This window comes from Solea solea, chromosome 6 (genome assembly GCF_958295425.1).
Source record: "Solea solea chromosome 6, fSolSol10.1, whole genome shotgun sequence".
NCBI lineage: Eukaryota > Metazoa > Chordata > Actinopteri > Pleuronectiformes > Soleidae > Solea > Solea solea.
This window is the reverse complement of record NC_081139.1, coordinates 8,275,379-8,295,444: the sequence shown is the minus strand read 5'-3', so window position 1 is coordinate 8,295,444 and position 20,066 is coordinate 8,275,379. Positions and strand designations below refer to the sequence as shown.

The 20,066-nt window shown below is 40.4% G+C and overlaps 1 protein-coding gene across 3 annotated transcripts in view; it reads left to right on the top strand.

The window, feature by feature from the left end:
* tox2 (TOX high mobility group box family member 2) overlaps nt 1-20,066 on the top strand; it is an 86,819-nt gene that overhangs the window by 21,311 nt on the left and 45,442 nt on the right. For all 3 annotated transcript variants that reach the window (XR_009240435.1, XM_058632012.1, XM_058632011.1), the window contains exon 2: nt 9,667-9,759. Coding sequence is in view for 2 of the 3 variants with exons in the window: in XM_058632012.1 (XP_058487995.1) it covers nt 9,667-9,759 (93 nt within the window). In the remaining variant the exon portion in view is untranslated. The remainder of the gene's footprint in view (nt 1-9,666; nt 9,760-20,066) is intronic.

Genomic DNA, 20,066 nt, shown 5'->3' with positions numbered 1-20,066 from the left:
GTCAAAGGGTGTGAGTTGAACCTTTGTAAGCAGTTCACAAATTGGTTGACAATTACAACAAGTTTTCATTAGTGATTAAGAGCTAAGTAAAACACTCATTACTGTAGTTACCACCGCTGTTACCAGATGAGGTCAAAAAGTTCATAACAAATGATTTTCCATTGTCCATGCTGTATTTCAGTAGAACAGCACACACAGGCCTGTAGTCACATGTATCTTAGCCAACCCCCCCAGTTCTGGCTCTGTCTTTTCAAAGTCCACATTTAATTTCTTTATTCATTTTACTTATGATTTTACTTAATAAGTGTGGTACTTCAGTGAGTCAGTGGGGGAAAAAAACAAAACAGGAAAGACATAATGTATCATTTCGTGGGCCGAGTACAATTGCATGGCGGGCCGGATGTGGCCCGTGGGCCTTGAGTTTGACACCTGTGAGTTAATAAAATGTGTTTCCATAAAAAAATAGATTTCAGTATGAACACTAATAAAAATTACTAATAATTATGAAAGAATATTAAGAATATCATTGCCTATGAATCTCGTTACCTTATCAATCAGCAAAGTAACTTTGCTATCACATGATTCTAATACATTTCTCTCCCTGCAATTACATTTATGTAATAATATATTTGTCATGATGTCATGCTGCTGTCAGACTGGACCAGTCCTATATGCAGCTGCAGGTTTTCTGATGAAGCATTGTCTCTTTTTCCTGCTCTCATCACTGTTATGAAGAATCGGGGCTTGAATGTGTGTGTGTGTGTTTTATTATTATTTTTTGTTATTTATTCAGCAGCCCAGAGGAACAACATGTTTCCTGCAGAGAGAACAAAAGGAAAAAAAAAACGAAAAAAAAAAAAAAAACACTTGGTCAAACAGTTTTATCTTGATTAAGTGAATGTGCTCGTTTTAGCTGACAGTTGTTTGCACAGTCAGGAAGTTTGTGCTTGTGTGTCTGTGTTTAGTTAACAGTCATTTATGATTTGATTCATGTGTTCATTTTGGTGTCTCAATCACACACTGTCCTCTGTGTGCGTGCGTGTGTGTGTATACATATATATATATATATATATATATATATATATACATATATATACATACATATACTGTATATATATACTGTATTTATGTGGGTATTTTGTGTGTTTCTGCACATCCAAACTTAATGTATGTGAACATGTGTAGGTGTATATCAGTGCGTATCAACCATACATTCACACATGAGCATGGGAGCACATACACACACACATGCACATAGGAGTGGGGGGTGGGGTGGGGATGGAGGGGGGTGGTTTCTAACAGAGGATTCAGCTGAGATCAGCAGCTCACCCCAGGCTGTCAAATATTCTGTCAGCACAACCCAAGAATCACAATTGGACTCTTTGGGAGGCATTAATTCAAAGCACTTTAACAATGCTCTCTGAAACCAAATCAACTGCCCGTAGTCAGCATATCAACTCTCAACTAACTTTCTCCCAGTATCTCTCCATCTCTGTCTCTGTTCTTACCTCCTCTCTTGCTCTCACTCTCTCTCTCTCTGTCTATCGCTTTCTTCCTGTCTCTCAAATGTGTGATTGGAACCTCTAAATATGTCTCTAAAGCTGACGTACTGTACAGTGTTTGAAATAGAAAGCAGCTTTGTCTGCACATATTGTATGGAGGTGCATCGAAAATGATACTGATATGCATATGTGTGTGTATTTAAAGAAGAATTACTGAACTTTAAAGTAGCTAATTTACAATTTGTAACATTATTACAACGACAGCATACGATGGAGTACCTAAATTTTAATTTTTTCTTAATTTGCATTCACTCTTATTTGGACAAGACACCACTTTGTGTGTATGTGTCTTTATAGAATAACATGTTTTGTTATGCATTGATGTTTTTATTAGAGTAACAGATTAAATGTGCGAGAGTTGTCCAACCCTCACTACAAGTCCCATGTATAATCTGCATCGATAGTCAGTTGTTACATTTTACAAGCTGGAATTGAAGAATATATGGCTTTTGTAAGAAATCACATTTACTTTCACTATTGCTCATCTGTCATCTTAAACTCTGCCATTCAATATAGTTTTGTTGAAGGACCGTTTATATCACAGTCAAGAATAAGTCAAATGACAGATGCAGCCTGATATTCAACAATCACTTCTCTCCACAGCATCACAGAATTGTAAAGGAATAATTCTCCCCCAGCTCCCGCCTGTATTATCTTGCTTTTTTTCATGTACAAAAAAAAAAACATGAAAGTAGAAAATCCCTTATTTTGCATTAGCTCAATCTTCTCCCAGCCATCTGTTTTTCTGCCTTTAACACACACACTCATTGTGTGGCCAGCATGCAACAGAGGTGCTGGCTGTGCTTTGTCAGTTGTGTGTTTGTAAGTTTGTATTGTTGCAACATCATGTTGTTTTGCCTTCAGGAAACAGCCTCATAAAAAAGATGAGAGACTCAAGAAAAAAAAAAGATAAATAAAAATAAAATGTTTTCTTTCTCCCCCCCCTTTGTATCAGTTAGAGGGAGGACACAGGCTGCACTTTATTAATGTGCTCCATCTCTCTCTCTTGCTTTTCTGTAAAATGTAATACAAAAAGCAGGTGTGTGTGTATGTGTGTGTGCGTGTGAGAGAGGAAGTGAAAGGAAGAAGAACATATTTCATATCATCAGTGTTCATCACGTTGTAGGAGTATAAAACTATTTGTGGGATCTTTCAAACTTTCAAGCCCGCGATGTAAATTAAAGACTCAGTTAATCAACCGATTCCATTTCTCTTCAATTCAAATTAAATGTAGATGAAGCTTGATTACTTTTCATTCGAACTAAAGGAATTTATTTTTTTTGTAAATTATGCACTATGATCATTTCTACAGGAAAAAAGAGCTTGACCATCGACTGGAGCAAAATCTTTAATTACATCTTTTAGCATCCATTTGCCTGCACACAAAAAAAGTCCAAACATGCAGAATTTAGTTGGTCTGAATAATCTGTTCGTGCACTCGGCTGTTCTTAGTATCTTTGGCTCGCTAAAATGTTAGACAGTGCTGCTGACTTTCCTATCGCACCTCAAAAACATGCAGGCGCTCTCTGTGCATTGTTGTTCCAGTATAGATAGTGGAGCTGCTCTCTGTGACAGGCCTCTGTTGCTGCACACACACACACACACAGTTGAGAACAAGTGAGAGGCAGGAGGAAGGCAAAGTGTCATAAAAAAAAAAAAAGTTTGAGAAATGAAATAAAAGAAAACCAAACTCGAATGCAGACACAGGACTTTACACTTTCACCATTAGTTGTGTTTTGTAACATTAGCACATGTTAATATGTGGTGTCAGTTACTTTAAGGAACTACTTTAACCTCTCTTGGTGATAATGACTATGTTTTTCTTTCATCAGAGTATAATCACTTATTACAAATAAAACATTTCCGCTGCCTTGTTTCATTTCCTGAAGAGGAACTCATCAAGAGGGAAATCATCATCATCATCAAACAACGCGATAATGCCATTGACCGCATGCATTAGAACTATTTCTTGAAATCCCCAATAGCTAAGAATGGAAAACAATAATTTAGATGTCGTTATACAGTAGAAGTGTGGGGACAATTCTTGAGACTCTAAATAGTGTCACTATTGCAACAACAAAAACCACTGTGTCTAACCAGGCCAAACCGACGGTAATAACAATATTAATGAGTTAATACTGTAGATACAGAAAACAGAGACAAATATGGAACGCAAGCATTTCAGAGAACGCTACTCATTCAGAAGAATCTATATCGGGACATTTAAAAACAAAATCAAGGAATAAAAAGACATTTAGAAGCATACAACGTGATTATAAAAACAGAATGAACATCAGCAAAGCTCACCTCTCTACTCTCTTAGAGTATAGCTCTTTTCACACCTTTGGTGCATCGCTGAAAAGAGTTTTCTTACCAGAAGTAAAGTATTGAGCAGCAGAAGGGAATCTGTCTTAGAATAAATATACTGTATTTTTATTTTTGTATTTTTAATCAACTGTATGTCATTGCGGCGTGGCCTCGGCTGGGATTTTTTTCTCTCTTTGTTTTTGTCAAACAACAGACTTCTAGATAAGGTGCAACCTTTGAATGAACTTTTGAGAAAGACCAATAAAAAAAAGTATATTGCCGTTTTATATTTGAGTTGAAAACATGGATTAATTTTTCAGCATCTGGTTCAAGGATAAAAACAATGGTATGAGATGAAAGTTTGTTGCCTTAGTTGCAATGTTTATATGCCGCATGGCGGGAGAATAGATTACTGCTATAACATTTATTTTTCGGAACCGAACAGAACCAGAAAGAGTTCTGACCAAGCTCAGCCCGAGACTGACATTGATGCACTTACTCTAATCTGCACTTAATAAGTGTTACTGTGCGCTGACACGCAACTGTTATCATAGATATATCTTAATGTGTGACATGAACCCCGGTCTGAAGGAACACAGACATAAGAAATGCTAGTTTGCAAATTGTTTAGCAGGCAGCTTATCTTACCTATCAGCCTCATTTCAAGTTGAATTTGAATCATTATTACATCATTAGTTCTTTGCACCATAGAAGCACAAGCAAAAGCATGTCAATACACACACACACACACACACACACACACACGCTCACATATTTACTCCAGGACTGGATGGAGGGTCTCTGAAAAACCTGTGGTCACTTATAAATAGCCTCAGCACAAATGCTGGCATTGGCTGGATATTCCCAGTGGTGTGATCAGTAGTGGCCTGAGGCAGGTAGTCCCTGGATTCATGCCTTGGTTAGGTTCGAGGTGCTTATGCTTTAGCTCTTTTTCTCACAGACACACACAAGTACATAAAAATCTGTCCGACTCTCACTGCAGGCACTTTTAAATAGACATATTGGATGCATATACTGTGCCACAGCCAAATAGAATAACACCTCCATTGATTTATATAGCAATATGGAACAAACTGGAAATGTCTGAAGAATCCCTATAAACACATGTACAATTTGCATCAATATGATTTTACAATCCAACTCTGTGGCTCGTGGCTTATAGTCATCAATGTGTTGTATTGATTCATTATATTACACAAGTACCGGCATCACAATAGACTCCGAACACACTTCTGTGCCTGGACCATGAGCCACACTGTATATTAATACACACTGCTTTTTATGGGTACAGCTTCCACCCTTCCCTTTTGATATAAACAACACTTTTATGCCAGTGTCTTCAAGGCCTGGACAAACGCAAAGACTGTGTTTAAATTACCATTAAAATATGCCATTGACTCCTTGCCTAAATATTTAAGCAATGTTTTTTTATAGTTTGAGGTGGCAAAGGGAAATAGAAAAACCAAAACAGGAAATGTCAAGCTCCATGGAAACGACACTGTTATGATATTAGCGCATGAAATGGTATCATATACAAAGAACAATTCATGAAGGAAGTGTAGTCATCACAAATGCAATGTTTAGCGATGCAAACACTGCTAAACATTGCAGTTTAGTTTCAGACTAACATTTCTCAAAAACCACAGAAAAGGTGATTCACTCTCTGCTATTGACTGTCAAACCATCGCGGCGAGAAATCAAACTGATATTATGTAACGTATTTATGCAACAGGACTGACAGGATGACTTGTTTTTGTGAGGGAAAATGTGAGGGAAACATCACTCAAGGGAGCAGAGTTTTGAACTCTCCTGCAGCTGAATGTGCATGCATTGCCGTGTGCAGACTGTACATACAGTGTGGGACGCTTAATGTAATGTATAAATACAGTATGCGTGCACATGCACGATTGTGTGTGTGTGTACGTAGGTTGTAAGTACTATATACCGTCGATGAGTGATTGGGTTTCATCATAAGCCAGTCTGGGCCTTGCATTCCTCTCATTGTTGAAGTTTGATGTGTGCAGGCCTTTCAGCTAATCTAAGAAGAATGTCAACAGCCGCACATGTGTTACATTAAGTCCAGATCTGCGTAAATAATATAACAGGCAACAGCTTACGTTACAGGTAACTATAACCTCACAGCTGTGCCTCTGGCTTTACAACGCTGCACCAGCCCAGCCTATAAAAAGGCAAAGCCAACACTCTTATATGTATCTAATGAGTAGACATTGTACAGAGTCTAGTGTGGTTCAGGAGACTGCAGAGTTTTTTTTACAAAAATCAGATAGCAGTGCAGGATGTTATGATGTATAAATGTAATTATGCGTAAAAAAATCTTACACCACATTCACCAAAATACATATTGGTTGCAGATGAGATCATCCTTTATAAATAAAATGAATTATTATTATTATTATTAGCAGTTTTCCTTCCCTCATTCCCTCCCCGTGAATGTGCTTCTTTCAGCATGACTTGTCAGACACAATGTGACGCTGCCTCCCTCGCGTATCATTATAAGGAGCGTCGTGTAAATCTGAGCATGGACACAAGTGTTTGTCAAATGGCGATCGTCGCGTGATAGTCGGGAGAGAACCAAACTTCCCATCCCTCCTCCTATTGTTAATGGTGCTCGACCCAGACGGCCGTCATTGGGTCTTTGTGTTTATTGTGTGATCTACTCGTGCTGATTGGCTGCGTCCTACCGAGCGAGCGACACGACAATGTTTGTTTTTGCTGTCTGAGCCTGCGTGGGGAAGTCCCTCTTGTCCTCAAACAGGCACAGCTACAGTAACAAAGTTCAGAGGATGACAGTGTCTTCCTGGTGTGGTGCAGCATCTTCCTGTGGCTGCTCACCAAAGTTAGTCAGAAAATGCGAGTGAGCAAAATATGTATGGATGTTATTGTCATTATTATTTACCTTGTCACAGTAACACAAGTACAGAATTGGGCTCTACCTTCTACCTGTCTATTCTGGTTTAGAACAAAAGTGTGGGTGTGATAAAAAAAAAAGAAGAAAAAAAAAAAGGAAAGAAAGAGATTTGGCACAACATGGTGTCAAGCAGTGATGTTAAATGGCCGCCAGCATCTGGTTTAGGTTTATATCAAAAAACCCCAAGCCAGCCAAAAAGTGAAAGAGAGGTGACAAGGGTGAGAGTGTCTGAAGTGAAGGTTGGAAAACAAAGGAAGGTGTCAGAAAACACGTGTAGAGAACAATGACCCTCTCGCACTTGCAAACTGTTGTGAGCGAGCGTGTGCATGTGAGGAGTTTTGCTGTTGCTGTTCTGGGTGCCAGCACTCCTAATGAGTCTGTCAGGGCCAGTTAGCACAGCCGGGCCCGCTTGTGTCCCCTCCAGACCGCAGACAGCTGTTATTAGCCCCATAATGGCATGCCACAGGGCCAGATTAGCCTGGCACACTGGAGAAATATCAAACATTCACTTACTGTGGCTCCTATGCTGGAATAAAGCAGCTATTCTTTCAGGCATTTGTTTAGCCCCGATGCTGGCAAGCTATCTAAGAATCCACAAAAGAAAAGTCTCAAGCGAGACATGCAGTTAGTACACAGTAGCTCGTCCGCTAAGTAGGAAGGGAAATAAATGTTTGACTGCAGAATGTTCCACGTAAGGCATCTCATTTTAGTAAACAAGACATTTTTCATGATGCACAAAAGCACAACAACGGCTGCTTTATCGTGGTTGTTAGGGCAAAGCAGCGCCGAGGAAAGCTGTAAACGAGAGTCCCTTTTTTAATACGCTGCATCATCAGTATGTGAACTGTATTGACAAGATGGCCACTGGTGTCTACTCATCTGTTTTCACCTCTCATAATGAGTACAGGAAATCAAAACCTTACACAGCAATTATGCTGCACCCTACATCAGTATATACCCACACCACATACTGTACATTCTGACGTATAGGCCTCCACCGCCATCAGTATAATGCACTCCTTTGTATAGAATGCTGTTTATGCTCTTTGGACATGCTGTAGCTTGAATATGTTTCATGCATGGTACATTACATAAGCCACTGCATACATTGCTGCGTGGATCAGGTTACACCGCAGTGCAACGGCCATACCTTTAGGCCAGTAAATGCAATTTGCAAAGGTGTTTTAATGGTAGTTATTTCTGTGCTCGTCTTTGAAGTGGATACACGTTTGCTTCCACAAAAAAACGGAATTACCTCGAAAAATAGTGGATTGTTGAGTCTCATCCCCATGGTTGTTAAATATGGGGATGAGAAGGATGGGATTCTCAGCTCCTCCCACCAGATAATCACACTGACAGACATGTTTCACATGCGACAGACGACCTGACTCAGTCTCGCCATCTATGAATGGCTCCATCGCCAATGACACGTTTCATTGTGCTTATTGTCTCCCGTTTTAGGCGTCTTTACAGTGTCGGTTTTTTTTTATCAACGCGGGAATGTCAAGCTCGCCACTGAATGGACACGTCCACGCCGTTGCTGAAAAAGGGCTATTTCACCAAATATAACATATAATATTATATAATTATATGTGTGACCGAAATGACTTGAACACTAAAAACGAGTGGTGAGATGAAGATTTTCACAGATCCATTTCAATCTTTGACATTATGGTCTCTCAAATAGGATTTCAAAAGTGTCTTGTACGACAACAACAACAATGACGTAGACCCACAGAGTGGAAGTTAATTGGAGGCGCGTTAAACGATCGACACGGTGGAAGACAATAGTTTAAAAATCAGAATAAAGCCATGGCAAATCCACAGATTTCTGTCGTCCATTTAGTTTATTTTATTTATACTTGTTTTTCCGGGGCGTGGCCTGTAACTATAGAAATCCTTGTGGAACTAGTCAATATGGACACACGCAGATCAGATTCTGATCGGATCTGCCTACAAATGATAACAAGGCCATGGAGAGAGAGCGATTTTAAGTGAATGTACCACTGCTGTGGCTGTGAACCACAGTACGAATCCCACTGTGCAGCGCCATCATTCCCTGGGAGGGACCACTTGTTGCAAATCATTAGCTTCCCAACCACAGAGGGATTTGTCCACACTCCTTCAGGTTCCGTCACACCGCTGTAAGCCACACAGGTACACACAAGAGGAGCTGGCAGGAAGCTCACAACCGACTGCACCGCACATATCAGCTGTGTAATATATAGATGGAGACGGCTCAGGAACCCTGGTTACAACAACAACTTAGTTCCATTAGTGCGGCAGACGAGCGAACCTTATCCAGTTACTATGTGCGGCACGTCACCATGAAGTGATGTGATTTAACACTGTGTCTGCTTTGTGATTTGAAGGAAATGTATGAAACTGCTGTTAATTAAAGGGCCATAAAAACAACTGCAGGGTGTACCTGCTCTACCGTATGATCAATGTTTAGTTTAGTTTAGTTTATTAGTTTAGTTGACGGGGACCATGTACAGAACCAGGTCTGAGGTTCAGAGTTAGCTGAACAGCTAATTTGCATCTGTGGTGCCTGGGCAGGGAGTTAAAAACAGTAAAAGACAGTAACAAGACAACAGCAACAACAACATTACAGATGTGGTGTTCTATATACTGTCATGTTCTTTGTTTAGTTTCATTTTTATTCATGTATGATCTTTGTACTGGGCATGGCACAATAAAGCTTTTCAGCTAAATTAGCTGGAAACCAGGTTGGAGTCAGGTCTGATGTTGTTGTTTGAGGAGAAGTTTTATCCAAGTGAAGTTTCACACTGAAAACTAGGTAAAAGTGAGAAAACATGTCAAACTCTTCTTTCTCTCCCCTTACAGAGCAGATACGGTGCTGCAGATCGAGGTGTGAGGCTCTACAGTTCCCTGCCCATGCGCCCAAACCCTGACGGCAAGAGACTGCCCTCTACTGGGGTAAGACTCGCCTCTCTCTCAGCCTTCTCTCCCCCCTCTCACCCCTTCTCTCTCACCCCTTGCACTTCAAAATACGCTATTTTACCTCTTGCTCCTCCAGTGAGAGTCGAGCAAGAAGTTGGTTCACCATGTGCACGGAAGGACAGCCTAAAAACCAGCAGCAGTGTAGCGTGACATTTATAGTATTGCACATAGTTTTTAGTTGGTTATTTTCATGGGAAGTACCTTACACGACACTCTCCGCTGCTACTATGAATTCTTCTTGATGCTTTAACCCCGTGTGCCTCCCTCACTCCTACTGTTAATGCTCACTCTGATAGACCTTCTGTGTCCTCAGCCCTGTACCGTGATTGGCTACTGCAAGGCAGTGGTTTGTGTGGTAAAAACTGGCTGGTAGATTTTCACAGAAACACACCACTGCAGCTGATAAGTCATTTAAATGCCTCGTGTTAACACAGAAAAAAGGTCATGTGGTGGGTTTTTGGATATGATTCTTCTGTGTCAGAAGGGAGCGTTTTCATTTGAAGTATTCCGGTATTTTACGTGTACGCTATAAAGCTGCCAAATCAGGACAAACTAGTTTAATTATTTGACCATGTTATTATAGTTTTAATTGTTCATGAAGAAAGGACGAGGATTAAGGTGATTGTAGGTCTAACTTGTTTTCTTTCTTTCATTTCTATTTAAATAAAAAATAATGACATCTTTTTGGGGTAGCCCAAATCATAATTAGAATCTATCTTGCGTTGCTTTTATGAATTCATGTCCAGAGAGCGAAATTGAAGGAACAAAAGAGCAAAAAAAAGAGAATTTAATTTCTTATGTTTCACTTCATGCTGTTGCTTTTTTGAATTATCTCTTTACTGCTCCAGGGCTCGGTGAGTTGGTGAGTGAGGATGAGACAGAGGGAGAGGGACAGACAAAGTGAAAGCTGCATAATATTGTGTGCACCTTTTCTTTTTTTTAATTACAAAAGAGATTGTATTGATGTCTCAGGCCACATGTCCTAAATCATTTATCAAGGAGAAGAGTGCTAACAAAGCTTTTCTAAGAAACCCATCCTCTCTCAGGGCCTGGACTCATACGTTATCTAAAGTGAATATTGTTAATACTGTTGTGTGGCGAGACCCACTTACAAATCATGGGAATGAGTTCCTTGTCAGGACATGCGTGAGGTAGTAAAGATATATATCCACTTTCATCTGATCCTCTGTTGTGCAATTTAAACACTGCATCTAAATCTCCAGTAGGAATCTGTTTATAAAAGAGGACGCGACACGTCAGAGGTGATGGATGCATTTTGATGTATCGGGGAGAAAGAACACTTTTACTTGCAACAACACGTAGATTAGAATTCATCAAAAGGAGACAATGTGCGCTATTGTCTGCCTTAGTATTTGGCACTTCCTTTTGTCTGTTATTACCTGGGTGCAGCATCAGTACAGTAGCAGACAGGCTGCATGGAGAGAAGGAGAATATAAACCACTTAACATGCAGGAGGAAACCAAACGTTTTTCCATTGCACTTATCAGGTGTTGTGGCGAGAGCAAGTGTGAAGGTGCAGTAGGGCCCCCCCCCCCCTCCCTCTCAACTTAACCCCAGCTCCTCTCCTCTCACCCATCCTCTGCTTCCTCCCCTCTTCCTTCCCTTGTGCACCCCTTTTATTTTCACCTGATCTTTATCTCTTTCCCTCCCTCACTCCACCACCACCACCACTCACCACCCTTGGTTCAGTTAAAATTGGGCTTGGCACTTCCGTAGCTACAACTCAACCCCATTCCCCATAACCTCAGACTGCTGCTCTTCACCTCTGTGTTTCCTGTCAAGGTGCACTGCCCACCTCCCCCTTCCTCCCAACCTCCGACTCTGCCCCCGCAACCTTTCCCTTTTCTTTTTTCAACATCTATTATGGGTCTAAATGCCTACAGTTCATTTTTTTTTAAATGCTTAGTGCGGAGGGCATGACCCTCCGGTGCTCTGCAGTGATCCTGCCATCCCCTCATACAGTATATTCGATTAAAATTCACAGCTGGCCACATTGACAAAATTTCTCAGAATATAATAACATCTAATCACTGTTATGATTCACTGCATTCCTATCTGTTTAAACATGTGCACCTGCGAATTTGGTATAGTCAACAACTGCTTCTCTAAACAAAGAAAGACATAATGTTTTTTAGTGTATCAATTTTCACATTGAACTAGAGGGATTATAAATAAATACTGTAAAGTTCTGTAAACTAAAGGCTTTCTCCTCGCTTCAAGCCAAAAATAAAATAGTTCTGTATAGCTCAAAATAAAGCACCTTTTGTGTAAATCAAGGCTTCCATGTTCTTGTTTTTGTTAACCCTTACAACACAGAGCATTTTGGCTGCTTTTTTTTTTCCATTACTATGTTTAAACATAGGACAGAGGCTATAAGAATGTGCAACATAGAGTGTCTTTCTTTTCAGCACAACCTCGGCAATCTGATCCATCTGAAAAATATTCATTTTCACCAACTATATAAACACACCTGTGTGTTTATATAGTACATAGTACTTGGCTCGTTTTTATGAACAAAAAGAAAAAGAAAAACGGGTTAATTTGGTGACTTCTGCACAATTATTGCTACTTTATATCACTACTAAAAATGTGATATAATATGAATCATAAATTTGTCTCAACAACTTAAGAAGACACATTTTTTTTAAAGCCTGAATATGTGACCTATAAACACACACCCCCAGGATGTCCATATAAGGAGTTTATTATGTGTATTATTCCCATGGCAATTTACCATGGGTGCACCTGTGGTATGGATCCGTGCCACATGAGCACTAAGGGTTAACTGGAAAATCCAATCTTGATTAAAATTTTTGACAGTTATTTTTCTTACATTTCTCAAAAAAAAAAAGAGTCTTTCTTCTCTCGTCTCTCTCTCCGGTGTTTGTGTCACTGTCTGACAGAATTGGCTGATATGATTGGTTGCAATGCATCACATGGTGACTTGCGACACATGCCATTGGTCTGCATTTCCTGGACCTTTAGGGCCATAAAGACTGAAGCTGCAGCAGCTACAACACAAACATTCTGTCAAAACCTGGCAACCATCAATGATTCATTGGTTATATATTATGTCCAGGTCTGGACGGTGTCTGGGTCCACATTTGAACTGCAGTCTCCTCATATCCAAATGGGTGTGTTCCAGCTATTACTGATGTTGTGGGGACTTCGAATTATATACAACTACTAGTATATGATATGAACTGAATAGAAAAGTCAAAAATGTACTAATTAGCTCCTCTCGTACTCACCAACTCATTTAGTTTATGTTGGGTTGTTTTTTTTAACTTATACAAAGAGAAAATATGGGATTGTGAAAGAAAATACTGACAGTCCCATAAAGTTGCTGCACATACACTGTTAACTTCCTTAAAAGCAAATTCAACTATGAATATTGTGTGGTGGGTGTGTTGCATCAAAACAGTGCCTGGCTTTGTCATCTGTCAGTGTTGCCGTCTGCAGTGTAACTAAAGGCGTCCGCGCAATGACACAGAATATGGGAATACATGGAGGTGATGCACGTTGACTCCCCGAAAGCCGCCGGATCGGTGGTTTGTTGGATGAGCATCAGGGTATTGTTTGCAGCGAGTCAAACTGTTTGAGCAAACATTGTACTTGTTGGTGTTGATGTTTTAGCTCCACCGCCTGTGACAGTGATACATCGGGTGAAGTTTCAGAATGTGCCGCAGCACAGAGATGACAGGATTGTGTTCAGGACTCCTCTTTTTCCCCGGATTCTAGAGCACTCTTTCTCTCTCTGTCTCTCTCTCTCTGTCTTTCTCTTTTTCCAAGCTGATTTGGAGTGCATAGTCAATTATGGAGGGAAAGAAAGAGATGGTGTAGGGCTCTAGCTTCCATATTTTGGTGTGATATTAATATTGCATGAGCACTATTCTGTAGCGAATATCTAAGTGACTGCCTATTAAGGCAGCAGCAGGAGAAGAATGTCACACACACACACACACACAGAGGGAGAGAGAGACAGAGACAGAGAGAGAGAGGGGGGTGAATCAGTCAGGATCAGGCACAGGTTGTTATAATTAGTATTTTGCAGATTTATTTTGGTGGGATAATAAGAGTGAGTCATTTTCCTGTTTAATATGTCATGTTTGTTTATCTTGACATGGTTCACATCACACTATACAGTTGAAGTGTGTTTGTTGTTGGCGAGAACTGAGGGATGTTCCACTGTAATTGTGCTAAAAATTGAATATTTTAGCACAGCAACTGCAAAAAAAAAGAAAGAAAACGAACACCAAACAAATGCCTACTGTAAAAAAAAAAACAACACACTACCAAGATAATGAAGATAGATGTGATATATGCAGTAAAATGGAAACAGAGAGGCTCAGTGTCACTAGTTGTGGTTGTTTGTGACACCAGATGGTCCATAATAGACGTCTCATGTCATCAACATTAAAGTATGTGATATGACCAACTCTCACAAACTGACACAGTCACAGCAAATATGATGGAATGACTTGTACCAGATTGTAGTTATAGTTACTTTAATTGGCCAATTGTTTAAGTTCTATGAGCTAATGCATTGTAGCACATTTCTAGTTCATGATAAAGTTGTTAAAATTAGAACAAAAATGTCCCAACATTATCATAAAATTTGGTAATTGGTCACACTATACTACCAAACACAATAGGCTTGTAATTTAATGCATTCAATTTACCAGTGCGCTGTAACCCACAAAACAACATATGGTAGTCTATTTAATTTTAGCTGTATATTTGTGTTTTAATAAACACCACATTCAACTGGGTGGATGTTTGATTTTCCCATGTACAAACTAGAACGAATTGTCACCACACCAAAGATCTTTGGATGATGCAGGGTTTATATATCAAAATATTGGACCCCAAAAAAGACACATGACATATCATGTGATTTGGTTACGGTGGCGTGTCCATGTTGTCTCTAAGTCAACATCCATGCAGACGTCTCTTCCGAGTTACAGTATCTCCCTGCAGCTGCCAAAACAGGCGAGTTACTTCAAATCTCCCGCATATCAAACATAATAATGACCAGACAGTGTTTACTCACTCCCACAGGACTCGGACCTGACCTGCAAACACAACAGAGACGTTTCCTTTACAGTGTCTTTCCTGTCGCTGTAGCTTTGCTAGGCCTGGCCTGGTGTTCGACACAGTCAGTTTAGTCCCGAGCCCAGAAGCATCACGCTGGGCCAGACGGCGAACAAGTGCCTGGTGACCTTACAGCAGCAGCTGGAGTTTAAGGTCTTTAAAAAAAGGCTGATTCTCCACAGTAATATCATTGTCCATGCCTCAAAGAGTCTGGATTAAGGCCCACTTTCCCTCACTGTAATGTAACAAATGTGCGGGGGGAAAAAAACACGAAAGCCAATGTGGAGTAGAAGAAGAAGAAGAAAGGCAGAGGGAGAGAGCAATAAAAACATACAGGAGAGGCAGAACGAAGGGAGAAAGAATCTAAACACACCACAACCCCCCCATCATCACCACCACCACCATGTCAGATATCAATGCAGTTGACTTTCTCTGAAATTCAAATGGCAAGAGGAAAAAAAAAAAGAAGCAGAAAAAAAGAAACCTCTGGTTTTGGAGGGGTGGGGGTGCTGAGAATGAGAAAAAGACTTGCCATTTATGTATTAGTGCTCTGTAAATATTACATGAGATCCACATTCACTCAGTTGTTAGGCATTACTTCCACTGGATGGGTATATTATTTTAGAAACCATGCCTTGTTTATGGAGAGGCATGACCTACTTCTAGTCACTCCTCCCTCTCTCGTTCTCTGGTATTTTTTTTCCTCCTTCTTCTCCCCCCTCCGTCTCTCTTTCCCTTTACCTCTCTTTCTTTCTTTCTCTTTCTCGCTCACTCTTATTCATTCTCAATCTGCGAAATCTCAACTGGTCGTCCCTGCTGAACAATTACAAGGCAGAGAGACCCAAATAGAGATGTTTGTAGAAAACAACATGTGTATAATTAAGGTTTAATGAGCTCTTGTCAGGGTGGAATGTGCAATTAGTTTGGTAATAGAAAATTCTGCCTGACTGTTAGTGGCAGAGCCTGGATGTGGAGTCAGCATGGCAGTGAATGAATCAACAGTGAAGTATTTTCAGCCATATTGACAGAAGTAGATGGTTGTGGATGCTGCATTTAGATTTAAATACATGGTGAAGTCCCAAATGGAGAAGGACAGGGTTTTTCGCTGTATTGTGTGTTTTTAAATTATTGTACTTGAGCACATCAGGTTGGTTTTCTTGGGAAAACCGTTTTTTAACAGTAAGTTTTTGTTGGCAGTCCCGTCTGCAGAACGAAGCAAGATGATTATTGGGATTTGAGCGGTCAAGAAACCCGTGTTTGCACAGGTTTGGATGGTGGATGAGCATGTTTTATGAGGATTCCTTCAAAATGCATTGTTAACGTTAAGGTTGCGATCGAATACCGGAGAATTGGTGTCTTTGTCGCAAGAGAGTAGAGAGTTGGAAAACCACCTGTACAACTCAAACAAATGTTATTGTAAATATGTTTTATACTGTTCAAATGTCGAATTTAACATGGGGGTCTGGCTCAACACCACTGAGAGGTTGGCTGTGTTCATCATGTTGATGTTGCACAGGTAAAACTATTGCAGTGATTGTGATTATTTCTAACATCAATTATCAGCATCTGTTGTCTTAATAAAATATCAATTATAAACCCAACAGGATGTCTCCAGATGTGTTATTTTGTCTGACTTAAACGTGTAGTTCATTGTCATCATCATGGGTGCAACGTCCTCAGATATAGAAAAGCTGGACCAGGCAATCTTTAACTCACCAGGGAAACTGACTAATGACCCAAACGTGTAATAAAAGTTTCCACCCTGTAAGCCACAGTAAGTGGAATCTGGTATGTTTTTTTTTTTTTTTTTAAAAACACAGTCTGATAAACTCATTGTTTCCACGTTGGACAGTTTTGCTCCTCATCATTAAAGTAGCAAGCGTTTGAGTGGTGATTCACCTTTTATAACTAGAACTATAATTTTATACGTAAAAAATTGTCTGATGAGACTGACAGACTCCTCTGTGGTTAAGGTAACAATGGTTATGTATGCAAATATGTGTATTTATGGAACATAAGATTGCCTCCTCGCATATGTCTCTTGGTCTGTGTTTTTTTTTCCTCCTTCTTCTTTTATTCCAGAGACTTTGGGGAAGAATGCTTTTCCACCAGGCTCTGTTTCTTTTTTAATGAGGTACTTGAGAAGGGGAAAAAACAGGTATCTTGCTGCTCTCTTTTGCTGTTCTGACAGTCTATTTCTTGACTTGGTGAAATAGCTGATTGTGGGTCTGGTAGAGAAGAAGATGCAGCATGTACACACACACACACACACACACACACACACACACATGCTTGCAGGTGCACACACAGAGGCACAGACACACACACACACACAAACACACACACACACACACACAAATCATGCTGTTTGGCTCTTTCAAATTACTTGACCAGTCCCTGGAAGAGAGGGCCCTTTGTTGACTTTCTCTGGGACTGCCCTTGAAAGGTCTCTATTGTGCAGTAAGCACTATGATATAATGCGAGTCGTTTTAATAGATTTGATGGAACACACAGACATGGTTATCAAGCCCTCGTGATGGAGAGTAGCCCGTTTCAGGAGACACATTTTAAAGAAATTAAATGTCGTCCTCCTCCAGAAAGCATTAGCTTAGCTTTTAGTTCGATTTAAGTTAAATATGATTATTTGATGCAATCTACTCATGAAAAGTAATCACATTTATTTATTTCCCCATCACAAACATCGCCTTTGTGTCGCTGTATTGTATTTGAATCCATTTTGGGTTGCTACATGTTCTGTGTCTGTGTTAAAGTTCTGAGTCAGGGGTGAGGAGTGAGTGTGTGTGTGTGTGTGTGTGTGTCACTGATGTGTTAGCTTTGTTTTCATTGTGTTAACAGGAGCACAATGGTACGATTGTGTGGCAATCTGAAACCCTACACCTACCCAGAGCTTTGGAGGGTCAGAGTTGGGGGTGATGTGCGAGCCTTTAGCCTGACGAGCCATGCATTTTGAAAAGACCAAGAAACCATAGAGTTATCCAGTCAGCATTCACATCCAAACCACTCCGCTACACACAGACTCGCACACACACACACACACACACACCACATCTGCTCATCCAGAGCTCTTGTATTTTATTTCAAATGTTTTTTCTCCCCCTCTTTTCACTCAGTAATTTGTCTCATTATTTTAAGGTGCTAGTTGAGGAGTGGCCTGCCTCTTGAAACCCCTCAGTATGATGGACAAGACCATAAAGCGAGCACTAAAAACTGAGATGAATGTTGTATCTTAACATTGATAGAGGCAATTAAGTCCATCATATGCGAGCGAGGGAGCACTCTTCTCTGGGGACTCATTCACTTGCATGGTTTAACATGATCCCCAGCTAAATGCCTTATTTTATTTCCCTTTCTCTCTGCTCGCGGCTTACAGTCAAGCAAAAATTAAGCCAATGTGTTTTTCACACAATTTGGTCTTTCTGTCTGATCTGCCCTTTTCTGTTTCATCGGCATCTCTCTCTCTCTCTCGCTCTCTTGCTCTTCCTCTCCCTCTGTCCTCCCGATTTCACCGTATTTGTCATGGTAATGTAAAAATCTCAGCTGCTCCAATTCATTTTGTGCTCTTTCAGTTGAGAGAGAAGGGCAATTTGGCTCCTCCTCGGTAGATTCTGTGTGTGTTGAGGTTTAGATTTTAATGAAGACCATATTTCATCTGCATGGAGTTGTATGACTGGGCGTGGCCGAACAGGTCCGTTATGGGAAAATAAATATTATGGAAGGTCTAACTTTGTTGTCTTTATCTCCCTGGGATCAATGTGTATATTATTGGATAGGATACATTACGCAAACATGAAGGCATGCGATGTGATGTGCACACATTCAGAGCGCGCCACGTGCACGTGGAAGTTTTATCTGTGCACATGCACGCACACGAGGAACACATGAAGGTGAAATACACAATGCAGCAGCAGCAGCAATGATATCCACGCATACACACTTGCAATCCATATCTCCTTTACAGCACCATCCCCCATACCCTCTGTGCTTTGGTTTTGTGTGTGTGTGTGTGTGTGTGTGTGTGTGTGTGTCTCTGCCATGGAGTCATTGAATGCTGTAATGACCACAGTCCTGACGCATGTATTTTGACTGCTGCCTCTTTCCTTCGGCGCAATGACTGACGTGTGATTAGTTACGCTGGGTTACAAAAAAACTGGGGCGGAGCACGCTGACTGCAACCATGAAAAGAGACAAGGAGGAGGGTTAAGTCCTCTTCTCTCCCGAGTCTCCCACCTCATCTTTCTTTAAATCTAAAATGTCACCTGGCTGCAGTTACTGGTTGTGCGATTTGGCATTCAGTACCTACAGAAAAGCACCGCTGGGCTCACCCCCGCGATCTTATGAGAGAAAAAGCCTCTTGTGTAGATCAGTGCAGGTTAGCGGCGCTGTAGCACAGAATGCTAAACAACTGAAAATGCCCCCATTTAAGTGATATAGTAGCAAGTGGATTGTTTGTAGAGCAGATTTTGTATCCATACGTCTCATATGATGAGCTTCAAACTGTATTAAGATAAAGGGAAAATAAGTGACATTCAATCACCCAGAGTTTAGGTTTAGAGGACTTTTGCCTATAGAGGCAAAGAAGCATAGGATAATTTGTATTTACTCGCACTGATCGTGAAATTAGCATGAGGAAATGCTGTTTTTACGGAAAACAGGAAGAGGAGCTAAATCTTTCCCCCATGTGTGTCTGTCCTAACCCTAACACAGCAATGCATTCTAAATACCAAAATGTGTGTTATACCATTAAACAGCTTTTTATATAAGACATAAAATGTAGTAACTAAATAGCACACTGCGTAAGACAATGTTGATGATGGTGCTACTCAGATACGCCTGGAATCGTACTTTCCGAGTTTGTTTCATTTATGTGGTGCACACAAACGTAATGCTGCTTCCCATGTTGCATTTGGACCACTGGGGGAAAATATAAGCAGCTATATCAGCAATTCAGAAATGTGTTTGTGGACACAAACCCCTTTGTCTTCAAACATACATTTTTACAAACTTTACAAAAAAAAATAAAACATGTTTACGACTTAATTCGGGAACGTGAGCCTTAATGGACGAATAAAAGTGACAGTTTACAGTCGTTAATGAAGGCACATGTTCCAGTCAACAGTTGGTCTATCACCTCTATGACTGTGGTGTTA